The sequence below is a fragment of the Cucurbita maxima genome, unplaced genomic scaffold (assembly GCF_002738345.1).
Source record: "Cucurbita maxima cultivar Rimu unplaced genomic scaffold, Cmax_1.0 Cma_Scf00073, whole genome shotgun sequence".
NCBI classification, from domain to species: domain Eukaryota; kingdom Viridiplantae; phylum Streptophyta; class Magnoliopsida; order Cucurbitales; family Cucurbitaceae; genus Cucurbita; species Cucurbita maxima.
Genome location: NW_019272089.1, coordinates 220,835 through 233,977, shown reverse-complemented (window position 1 = coordinate 233,977; position 13,143 = coordinate 220,835). Strand labels below are relative to the sequence as shown.

The window sequence follows — 13,143 nt, the reverse complement described above, 5'->3', positions numbered from 1 at the left end:
ACATTGATTTTGTGGATCATATCAAGGTAACCCTTCTTGCTTTCACTTTCAAACATGACTTTTATTTTATTTTTGTCGTCATATCTTCATTTCGTAACATATTTAGATTCATTCAGTAACATTCATATTAATGGTTTTTTTTTTCCACTTTTTAATTTCAACTTTTGAGAAATAAAAGCTTTTCGTTAACTGCTTCAGGTAACACCTTCAAAGATGAATTTTAGAAACATTTTTTATAAAAAAAGTGAAAATAGAACTAAGATAGAAGAGCCACGGTCTAAAAACAAAAAACAAAAAAACAAAAACATGGTTTTGACTCAAGAATGTAATTTTAAGTAATTTTAAGAATGGTGCCAATCTATTCCTTAATTTTGTTCGGTAGATTTTGAATAATTTGATTTAATTTTAGCAACACAAAAACCTTGAATGCAGGCAAGTAGCATGGCAACGTTCAGTCTTTTAAACAATCCAAAACACACGATATCGTCTCTAACAGTAAAAGGAGCACGCCTTTTTGTTACAAGATTTCTTGGTCGATACATATCGACTGGATCGTTAATGTGAGCCAACACGATACTATATTCATTTGTTTCGTTCTTAATGAGAACTCATATTGGTTATAATAAATTTGATGACAGTATAATGGAAGATGGGGGGGAAATATTTGCCTTTGAGGGAACAATAACTAACAGCTTCCTCACAAAGGTTGTTCTAAAAGTTCACAGCCCTCAGTTTTATTGGAAGGTACTTTAATTATTTATTTATTTTATTAATTTTTAAAAAAAATGGTTGAAAGAAAAGGATAAAATATAATTTATTTTGGAAGGTTATGAGAGAAGCTGACTTAGGACTTGCCGATGCATATATCAATGGAGAATTTTCATTAATGGATAAAGAAGAAGGTCTTCTTAACCTTATTTTGGTGAGCTTAATTACTTCATTTCTTCCTAATCCTAATTAAGGTTCTTAATGATCGTCCTCGTTCATGCTTACCTTCTCTTTTGCAGCTTCTCATTGCTAATAAGGATACAAATTCTTCTAATACGAGAAGGTAAATATGAATTATAAGACATTTTAATTAGGAGTTTCATTTTTGAAGGAGCTTAATTGTAAGACCCCACCACTGATAGATATTATCAGTTTTAGCATGTTATGTATCGTCCTGTTACATATCGTCGTTAGGCTCACTGTTTTAAAATTTATTTGTTAGGGAGAGGTTTTCACTCCTTTATAAAAAAAAGTGTATATGGGTATCCTATCCACCCCCTTGGGGTCCAGTGTCTTCACTGGCATATCGCCCAGTATCTTGGTCTAATACCATTTGTAATGGCTCATGACCACCATTAACAAATATTGTCTGTTTTAGCCCGGTTATATATCGCCGTCAGTTTCATGGTTTTGAAACGTGTCTACTCAGGAGAAGTTTTCACACCCATATAGGAAATGTTTTGTTTTCCTCTCGAACCGATGTGGAACTCACATTAAAAGTTTTTAATAGGTTCTTGAATTTACATTTTTGTGTTTCTAATATATTCAATAAATTTAACAAGTGTTTAAACGATCGAAATACATCAAATAAAGATAGCAAAAAAAAAAACAATGTGAGGGGAGAGATGTTTTGAAACAAGGAACCTCAAGGACTTAACTTTCATTTCTCTTTGTTATTATTGTGAAGTACTAACCAGCTTCCTAAACTTTCTCCTCAAGTTAAGAACCACTGACAGACGATCTTTCTCGTTAAAGCATAAAACTTTCTCCTCAATTTTTCTATAGTTGCTACCTAACTTATTCTACCAAGTCTACTAACAATTCTCTTAAAGGAGTGACTTATTAAGTTAAGTTTATAAGCTCATAATAAGTCTTTAAACATTTAATCTTTTAATTAATAACAATTTCTTGAAACTTTGATTTTATATTTAATGGATCTATAAACTAGAAAATTTATTAAAGTTCACATTGAAAGCTACCCAATAAATAAGTTATATTCTTATTCAATATTTTCAAAGTTTAAAGACTTGTTAAACACGAACATAAAAATTATTTTAGGACAACAATAATAACATTGAACTGATAATTTTTTAATGTCAGTAATAGTGATCTACTTTTTGTAGGGGATGGTGGTCTCCTCCACTATTTACGGCAACTATAGCATCTGCAAAGTATTTCTTTCAGCATACTTTAAGAAAGAACACCATTGCACAAGCTCGTAAAAATATTTCTCGTCATTACGACTTGGTAGTATATGGATGCATCAGTTTCTTAGTCTTTTTCTTTTCGTCTTTAGATTGATGATATCTCTTCAATCTTATTCGTATTCAATCAAAAGATAATTAGAATAACAGTGAAAAATAACAAACAAAAGAAATATAAGATAACTCAAATAAGTATGAGATTGTAGCGTTTGAGTAAATAAATTGTGAGACTAGAAGTGATCCAAAGATATAAAATTATGGTTAAAAAAAGTTTACAAAAATTTATAGCTCCTACCCATATTACTAAATAAAGTGAACATTTCTTTTTGTTTAAGAAACTTCAAAAATTAAACTGGTTGAATCTCTTTAAAATTATAGATTTTGAATCTTGAGGTGAAGAATTATAGAACAAATCACCCTATCAACCTTACAATTTAATTATTAATATACTCTCAATATCCAATAACATTTCTAATTACTATCTTAATACCATTTGTATCAAATTATTCTCTTTTATTGAATAATTTATTTGGTTGTATAGAGCAATGAACTTTTCTCTCTCTTCTTAGACGATACAATGATGTACTCATGTGCCATCTTTAAGGTTCGTATAACCAACTTTTATTTATTAAAAATCTCATAATCTATATGATGATTTGCATTGTTTTCTTAACAAAGAGGGAAGATGAAGATTTGAGGATTGCACAATTGAGGAAAATCTCTATTCTTATTAAGAAGGTGATTATTAATTATTACACAACTAAATATATTTTACGTTACCTAATCCTTACTTCTTAATAGGCACGAATCAACAAAAAGCATAAGGTTTTGGATATTGGGTGTGGTTGGGGAACTTTAGCTATTGAAATAGTTAAGCAAACTGGATGTCACTGTACCGGCATTACTTTGTCCAAACAACAATTGAAATATGCCCAAAAAAGGGTTCAAGATCTTGGCCTTCAGGTAATATCTCTTTCTTATGTGCCTATTTTACTTCTTTCGATTGTTGTTTGAGTTAGGTAGTTTCTTCGTTACTTAAGAATCAAGAGATAAAGCTTATCATGAAGCAGCATCCTTATTACTTAATAATCAAGTGCTAACCTTGAGCTCCTATTGAATTAGGGTAGTATCTGGTTACTTAAAAATCAAGGGCTAACCTAAGCATAGCATGAAGCTTATGACACCCCCTAATCATAATACTTGGTAACATTTATTGAGCTTAAGTCATATTCACTATCCTAAAGTGAGCTTAAGTCATATTAAACTTCTAGGCCTCCATAAATCTTGGTTAACCATTAGAGGCACTTCTGTATTTCTCTTAAGCCATAACTTATACCCCTAACTTCTTTAGATTTTAAACTTGATCCAAACATCTTGAAATATAACATAACCCTTCATGTAGTTGTATATAGACCTTAATTAAAATACTGGATCATTAGGAGGGTATTTGGACCTTGAAATATTTTAAATGAACGTTAGGGACATTTTGGTCATTTTACCACCTTTAAACTTAGTTCGAACCCCAACCGTGATCAATAGTTCTAAAACTTTATATAATTCTTTCACATTGTAAAATAAGGCTTCATATAAAGTTTCACGATATTAGGAGATCAGTTGGGTAATGAATAAAAGGTAAGTTATGTTAGGGGCATTATAGTCATTTTACACTATTACTTGGTTTCATTACTAATCATTTTGACCCAACCTTCTTGTAGGATCATATTGAGTTTCTTCTTTGCGACTATCGAGAATTATCAAGTACAACTAAATATGATAGGATCCTATCGTGGTGAGTTTTCAAATGAAATAAAGCTATTAGTCATAATATGCATGAATTAGTACTATAACATAATAATTATTTGATTAAATTATAGATTTAGTATGTATCTAATAGATCACAAAACTTTTTAGATTCATGAACTTTGAATCTAGCTTAATGTCCTTAAACTTTGAAAATGAAAACTTTACACTAAACTTTTAGTTTTGCATCAAATAAGACATTAAACTTTTAACTTCTTGTTCGATAGATTCATGAATTAAAAAAAAAAAGTTGAATAAGTAGAGGATTGTCACAACCCAAATTTTAGGATTTTGAAACTCATCAAAACTAAAAAGAAGAATGTGAGAAAAAAAGTAAAATACAAAAGAAAATCTAATTATAAGAAGGTGTTCTTTAAATTTATTATAAAAGAGAAAAATGGGTTTGAGATACCATTGAAAAAAAAAAAAATGAAAACAGACCGACACCACAGAACGATCCCCTCTCTGACCACACAGCTTTCGAATGCTCCTTCACCTCAACCAAAAACTAGTGAACACCCGAAAAGAGAGGGAAAAGGGTATGAATATGTAAGTGTACCGAGTAAGCAATCTATTTGTAAGCTTTCATCACATCCATGATTTAGCAAGTGACCATGGTAAACTCTAGGCAACAACTGTATTGCTCTTACTGTGTAGAGTCTTGGATAGGTAGCTTAGCCTAAAAAGTGGTAACCGGTATCCGAATATGAGGCACTACCTTCATAGACTTCATATTAGGTGGGAACAACATGATGAGTGCTAGCCTACTCGTCAATCCCACAAGTCATTTAGTTGCCGAATCAATCCCACAAGTCATTTAGTTGCCCAGGGTTAGGGGGCACTACACCCAATACGTGTCGCTCCATTGGTTATCTGCATGATCAAAGCTCTCCCATAGGACGAATCCTCCATGCAGGGTAACTACTAATTACCCGCATGATCAACACCCGACAACAGGATGCGTGTAGAGTAATCCAACAAACCATTGAGTCACACATTCCTAACCAACCTCATGGCTAACTCAACGGTACTGTACCAGAGTCAAGAGGGAAGTGGAGGTCCTCACACACTATACTACTGCTATCAGGCTATGAGACTACTTTTGTCATTCATGGATGTCGTAGAGGTCTACTAGGTTCTTAGAGGTATCTAGAAAGTTTAAATCACATCTCTCATTTTCAGGACGTTCGAGGTTAGCTCCTTGGACTAAACTAATCTCTATGTGCACACAAGTCTAAACCTCTAATCTCTCACAATCCTGAAGTGCAAGATCTACTAGAAATGTATTGACTTGGGTCAATAAGTAAACCGCGCTAGCTGTAGCGTTCTAATCTTAATTGACTTCTTTCATGGATGCTTCGATAGGGAGATATTCCTATCGATCACCTAAGAATGTAATCCATAATTTAAACTTCACCTTAGTCATATCTGGGAGTTGAGGAGGTCTATTGGATTTCCAAGGCACATAGGTGGCTTAACGTAAACTTATTACTCCAGGATGCTCTATTCTAACTCTTCGAGTCTTTCTTAGTCTGGGAGCACTAGAATGTATACCCTCTGACCGTCACTCACAATCGTAAGGTGCTAAGTGCATTGGTGGCGTACTAACCTATGTTATCATCTAGCCTTAACTTTGTGCAGACAAACATACTCTATAGGGAGAACATACAGTCAAACTCTTAGAGCTAGAACATACTTGACCATGCAAATATATATACAAACATATAATCAAGCAAGCTCAACAAGGAGATAACATCTATCAATCACCCAGAGCACAAATTTTAATAGTCTGTCCTCCTTTCTAACACAACGAAATACATATAAAACAACTTTCATCACAAATCCCGTCATAATCACATTTTAGTAATTTCTTACATCATACATAACATATTCATCCATATTGTCCAATTCGTATTCTAGTCATGCTTATTCTATTTTTTAGCTTATAAATTACATAAAATAGCATGCTACTCGAAAATCTCCACCTAGGGACATAACAGTAATTTTACCATAACATTCATATAGTGCATGATCATAAAGAAAATGCTATTCAAAAGTCCTTAACATGCATTTTATAACCACCTGAGTTAATGAATGATCTCATGCTAGCACGTCCTTTCCATGCCTACAAGTATTATTTATCTAAATTTGGTGTGGTTTCTTACTTGGTGAAGTGTGCCTTCCCAAACTAGCTTTTCCACTTGTTAGGGGCCCCAAAGTTTCTAATTTCTCTGGTAGGTTCTAATTCAAGTAAAATTAGGGTTCTAATTTCTCGGACATTCAAGTCTCGATGTTGAATCGAGTTGCATCTTGGTACACGAGTTGAACTGCGCATTAGTTTGCGAATGCATGTCGGATCTAGCGCAATGTGTCATCTTCACCCGTTAGACACGTTGAACCATCCATAGTGCCACATGTGTTATTCACCAAACCAACCGTGATTTATTAGATGGGTGAATCTATTTAAAAACATCTTAATGTTAACCTAACTATTTATTTATTTATTTATTTATTTTTGGCAGTGGGATGATAGAAGCGGTTGGCCACGAATTCATGGAAGATTTTTTTGGTTCTTGTGAATCAGTGTTAGAGGACAATGGTCTTCTTGTTCTACAGGTTTAATTAATTTTTTTTTTTATTTTTTACTTATAATTAATTCTTTTAATTACTCTTTATTTATAATAATTATTTTTTTTTTTGCATTAGTTCATATCAATGCCAGACGAATCTTATAAAGAGTATCGGCTAAGTGCTGGTTTTATAAAAGAATATATATTTCAAGGAGGATGCATTCCATCATTAAGTAGAATAACAACGGCCATGGCTTCTGCATCAAGGCTTTGGTAAATAGTTAATTTATGTTCTTCATTTTCAACAATAATTATTAACAAATAATGAAAAAAGTCCTTTGGATACAGTGTGGAGCACTTGGAAAATATTGGAATTCATTACTATCAAACATTGAGGTGTTGGAGAAAGAATTTCTTGAACAATCAAAGGTAAGAAACCATTATTATAATAAATGATTTTGAACAATCAAAGGTAAGAAACCATTATCATAGTAAATGATTTCGAATCGAAATCTAATTTATATTTTGTTTCAGCAAAATACTTCAACTCGGGTTCGATCAAGGTTTCATACGAACTTGGGAATATTATTTTGATTATTGCGCTGCTGGGTTTAAATCACGAACCCTTGAAGATTATCAGGTAATCATATTTTTACATAAGATATCAAATTAATGTTAAGAATTGTAACAACCCTAGTTTTCTAGGGATCTAAAGTCGCTACAGTATGTACGACGTAGCTTTTCATGCATAAATATTTGCCAACATTTTCATAAAACAATTTCATAAACTTAGAAATATTAGATAAAAGAAAATAGATATTAAAAGTGACAATGCCCTATTGTAACCAAATGTCTAAGAATTTAAATACAATTGTCATATGCATGTGTCATAATCTTTACTTGCGATATCGTTGTCAGCGGTACATGGACCGGTAATTATATATATCAGACTAAATATGCAATTGAAGTCATAATCTAAAACTTTATTGTAGATTGTGTTTTCAAGGGCGGGTAATGTGGCAACTTTCAACAATCCATATGAAGAAATAGCTTCAGCATTCAAACTCCTTTGAAGAATTGCATTCACCATATTGAATTTCTTCGACTTTGAGATCCAAATGTTCCACATTTCTTCTATGTAGAACGTATAATATAATAATAATAAACTATTGAATAAAATAATTAGTACCAAAATATCCAATAATTTTGAAACAGTTATAATTATAAAATGTAAAAAGGTAATATTGTAATTTAAAAAAGAATAAAACAACCTAACAAATTTCTAAATAAAATAAATAAAAATTAAGGATAAAAACATTTTATTCTAATCTATGTCTAGAATAAATATACATGTCTTATGCATATGTTATTGTCTCGACTTACAATGTCATCGTCAGTAGTCATGAACTTAAATGATGTCATGGATTTAAATGTTCATAAAATTCATTTCAACGAAAAGTAAACATCAATGAAATAGCACAAAAGAAATAAAAATAAGTTCAAAGTAACAAAAACGCTAGGATCTAACCCCTAAGGACTACAATTTAAACATAAACGAAACTACCCTAGCTTCAGTTCTATGGTCTTCATAACGACGCTATAATGACCCTAAATTTTCTTTTTAATCTAGAGTCGCTATTGTATACATATCATGAACATTGAATGCAAATATACTTCATTTAATTTAAGCTTTTATAAAACATAATTTTCATCTTAAAACACTGCCATGGACTTTCTGTTTGAAAATATCTTTAAAACGACACAATGAAAGACTAAATAAGAATAAATAAACATTTAAATTAAAAACATCCTATCCTAGCCTAAGTCTAAGAATAAATCCATGTGTCATTGTCTCGAGTTGCGATGTCGTGGTCAGCCATACAGGATGTGGTTTGAGTGTTTTAACAAATGCTCAATAAGCGACCCCCCCTATCGGGGTTAAATGCAAGCACATACCGATCATGAGTGAGATCTATCATATCAGTCTATTTTCCTAGAGAGACTATTTTTAAGCGGACAATTGGATGTGTGCTTAATTTCTACACATGCTCCACACATGTGAGTATGGGCTCATTAGTCGATCCGCACACCTCCTGGGCCCCTTTCTACTCGAGCAAGCATTCTCTGGTAGCTGTTGATGTCGAACACCCGTTAAGAATAGCGACCGTAATAACACCATTTTGGTAAATATAATGATCATTTTCCTGTCTCGTAGCATACGCATCCATACCATCGTACAAGGAGAAGAGGTATCTCATAGTGTATGAACACACAATAATGCATGAGGCCCTAACATGTTTCCTTTTCATTATCATGCATGACAACCCCTCTAGCGTTCTCTTCATATCATAACATTTTCATCAAAATTTTCATGCGTATATCGGAGTTGTACATTATGCCAATTTGTCATTTGCATGTTAGTCATATCATATATAGTTCATGTTGCACATTTGTCATATCATAAACTTGTCATGCCTTTAAACGTATCAATTCATATCATGCACATATCATATATCATAACAATCACATAACATAACCCAAGCATGTCTTCAATCATATCATATCATAAACATATCAATTCATCACATACAACATAATATTCACTTATCAACTCATACACACATTAGTTCATAACAGTTTGCATATACGAGCATATGATACGTTGGAAGTCACGGGCATGTGTCATCATTCATCATATAATTATAATTAAATCGATGGTAGGGTCACTTACTTGGTTGGCCTTAGCTAACATTTTCCCTAAATTTGAGTATGTTCGCTTCTCGTCCCTCAAAATTGCTCTAAGTATCACAGGTTGTCATTTTCTATTAGAATATCCATCCCTACATTAAGTGCCTTAAGCAAGATCAAATTCAGCTTCGGGATTGTAAGAACGGTGGAAACTGGGCTATTTTTCTTTACCAAGCTGAGGGACTACATTTTGAGTTGTGGAGCTGAGCCGTGTAAGCCTAGGAGAATTTTTGTTGTAAGTGTGACATGTGGCGCAATAGGGCAATGACGCGTGTGCAAGTCAAGTTGGGTAGATGCGCGGGTTGCTGCAAGCGTGCGGGTCGCAGTTCGTAGGTTGGGCTTGCGATTTATGGGTCATGGAACTTTGGGCGCTGTAGGTGGGCTGAGATGTTGCAAGTGGGTCTCAATTTACTAATTTGGGCCTCAAGTGTAGGTCTAGGCGGAGTACAAAAATGGTTGGATAATAAGTTATTAGTTATGTTACCCGATCCAGATTCGACCCAAAGTCCACCGACTTCATCTTCCTTACCCGACTTCTTCAAAAAACACAAAAAAAGTTCTCTCTCCTCTGAAAACTATGCTCCAACGTCTGTTTCTTGTTGTTTTTCCTTTTATGCTTCTCTGGCCCCTCCTCTTCACTCCCATGAGGTTTCACTCCTATAATACACAGAACCCAAAACTCAAATATCATTTCCGAGGAAGCACAATGTTGCTAAAGTGTGAAAAGCTTACCTTTCGTGTAAGTGCAGTTGTCGGTGGTTCTTTTCCTGGTGTGGGTTGGTTGTTTCGACGTCGGATCTCCTCAATTTTGTCTTGCAGGAGAACTTTCAAACTCTCTCCTTATCTTGTTTTCCTTTTAGATTTTGTTGTAGGTTGCATTCTAGGAAGGTTAAGGGTCGATTTGTCTTCATGTTTGGCATGCCATGGAGTCGGGGGAGGGTGTGGTCGAGGTGGGAAAGATAATTCCTGCGCTCGTTGGAATTCTCGCGAGATTCCAGCAATCACGCTTTGTTTTTTTTAATTGTTGTTGTCATTACATTATATACCCCTAAAATGAACTTTCAAACTCTTGGATTAACTCATTTGGCCATGTTGTACGATGCTTTAGAGATGGAAAAAGTTCCTAGTTCGAGTTCAATCCCCAAGTCTACGGCTCATAAAGGAGGAACTCCTAGTAAATCCTCTAGAAAGACATTTAGAAATTCATTTACTATTGGTATCGTATCTATCGTCTTTTCTTTTCATTTTACGTCTGCTGCACAAGCTAGAGCTCACCCTTCTTATTGTACTTGGCATTTAGCTTTAATCATTGACACTATCTTTGGGGTGACTCCAGTACAAGTTTCTTTGAACTTAAAGTTGGGTTTGGTTGGTGGCAAAAATACTACTTCCTTCTTGTGGTAATCTACAATGGTATAGTTTTTGGCTTACCAATCCATTCCTAATATGATGTCGAAGTCCGTCACACATACTACTTTCAAGGCTATGCTTATGGTTCGTCCCGCTACTATTTCTTGCCCATCTTTTATCTTATTTTTAGGTCTTACACACTATTTCCTAATATGGTTGTCCTTGTAACACCCTAGTTTCATAAAGAAATGAAGGAAAGAAGCGCTGTGAATGGAGCTAGGGAAGCGATGAAACAAGCGATGACGAGGTTGGTCACACACATCTTCTTCCTGTCTAGAGGAAGAAGACAATGATGTGGTTGGTTCAAAGACCAAACCATGACCTTCCCTCGATCTTTCTTAATTTTAACTCTCTTCTAGACCCAGTTCTCATGAAATAGTTTATGGTTCCAAAATCCAAGCACAATAAGGAATTTGTGGAAGAAAATTTGAGATGATTCGAATACGGGAAGCTCAAGAACGGAGGTCCCAAACGTCAATGACAAGGTAAGTAGTCATGTTAGACTATTCTCAGGAAATACTTGTAGGAATCGCTTTGATCTCAGTATAAAACTTAAGCCAAATATGAAAGAAAATACCAAGAACCGAAAGTTAAGGCTTTAAATCGATCAAATTGTTTGGAATGTAAGTAACATTAAAATAACTAAACATTGCAAATTTTTAATACTGAGCATATGATGGTGTGTTAAGATGAAATTTAGAGGTTATTGGATAAGGATAAGTAGTTAAACCAAGTAACTGTGTAAAATGATCCTAATACCCCTAAGGTAATCTACCTTCAGTTCATTGATCTAGATAACCTCTAAATGCTATGAAACTTTGTACTAAACCTTTTATTTTATGCTTTTTGAGGATGTTGTGACGTTTGAAAGTTATTAGAATACATTAAGTAGCTAAATTAAGAATTAGGGGTAAAATGACCAAAATGTCCCTAAGACTCCTTATTATATTTTACAATTTAGACATGCTCCAAATCACTTGCTACTTCTTACAAGACCTTATCCTAAAAACATGAAGGTATGTTCAAAATTTTAAGTTGATTAGAGTAAGTTTGGAAAGTAAACCAAGTTAGGATCAAACACCTAAAGGAAACATCTCAAGACTTGAGACATTTTTAGAACCCTCTAATGAATTTATTAAGACTATTACTTGCTAGAATAACTATGTCTTTTACTATGATGGATTCATAATACAATTATTCCTCAAGAATAATAAGAAATACATAAAAAAAATGTTTATGATTGTCAACCCAAAGAAAGTGTCACACAAGCTCTACAACTACAAAAATAAGGTATCACACTCCATGTCCTAAAGTTTTTATGATATGAAAGAATGCTAGGTAATACCCTGATCATGTCCAATGTGACCCATGACCTCCCACCACGTATGTTTTCAGAGGCCCAAATTTTCCTCTTTTATATGGGATGTCCTACACCATATTTTTCTGAGCAAGATGTCATGATTGGCCTCTTATTTCCCTCACCTAGATGAGATGCCCTGCACCATGTTAGAGGTACCCTATTCACGATTTACAGGATATCATGTTCATATTTGTATCGATCACGTGACCTTTTTGGTCTTTCATGGGGAATAATCTAGAGTCATGTTACGAACAAGAATATAGTAAATTACCGTAGCCACGAATCAAGAACCTCCTAAGATCTCCCACGGTACAACATGATCATGATTTAGACTACATCGCTTGGAACATAACAAGCCTTGGATGTAGGTCTTCAAACTACGATGCTTGAAACGTAAGAAGCCCCGAGTATAGGTATTCAGACTTTACGGCTTGAAATGCATGAAGCCTTGGGCATAGGTTGTCATATTGTATCACAAGACAAGCCTTAGATGCAGGTTCAGTAAGTAGCCTACGTCGCTTGGAACATATGAAGCCTTGGACACAGGTTATTAGTTTAATGACTAGTACCTTAAATCCTAGGGAGAGTGTCTTAGAGAACGAACAAAAAATCGAACAAGAACCTAGAAAGTAACCAAGAACAAGACAATGATCAAGGACTAGAACATAGATCAAGATCTGAGTTCTAAGAACAATAACCTAGATCCTTAATACTAAGGTCCTTAGACTAGAATCAAGGTTTCAGAATCTAATGACCAAGGTCCTCAAGATATATCATGATAAGAATCAACAATTCAAGAATAGAACTAAAGAGCCTAAGTACTTACAAGAAGAACAAGAGCAAGAAAAGAAAGAGTATGGTACCCTATGGACACGATTAAGAGCCTATAAGTAGGCTACTTACTGAGTCTTTGTACTCATTCCATGTTTTCTATGTTTTTCAGGTAAACAAGGAGTTGGTCAAGGTCGGGAGTGGACTCTGGAGAAGGTGCCATAGATAAGCTTCACTTGTTGTCCTCCACACCTTTTTGTTTTAAATATTTTGCGTTCGTTCCTTATTTTGT

The 13,143-nt window shown here is 34.1% G+C and overlaps 1 protein-coding gene across 2 annotated transcripts; it reads left to right on the top strand.

Moving 5' to 3' along the window:
- On the top strand, positions 1 to 7,695 carry LOC111472470 (tuberculostearic acid methyltransferase UfaA1-like). Of its 2 annotated transcripts, XM_023118112.1 has the most exons (15): positions 1 to 26; positions 433 to 560; positions 639 to 744; positions 827 to 922; positions 1,008 to 1,051; positions 2,112 to 2,235; positions 2,734 to 2,796; positions 2,871 to 2,930; positions 2,994 to 3,155; positions 3,908 to 3,981; positions 6,515 to 6,608; positions 6,699 to 6,835; positions 6,911 to 6,991; positions 7,097 to 7,202; positions 7,555 to 7,695. In XM_023118112.1, the coding sequence occupies exons 2-15, from the start codon at positions 442 to 444 to the stop codon at positions 7,633 to 7,635; spliced, it is 1,347 nt and encodes a 448-aa protein (XP_022973880.1). In that variant the 5' UTR covers positions 1 to 26; positions 433 to 441; the 3' UTR covers positions 7,636 to 7,695. The 2 variants fall into 2 exon arrangements, with proteins under 2 accessions (XP_022973880.1, XP_022973879.1); XM_023118111.1 differs by lacking the exon at positions 2,734 to 2,796.
- Positions 7,696 to 13,143: the final 5,448 nt, after the last annotated feature.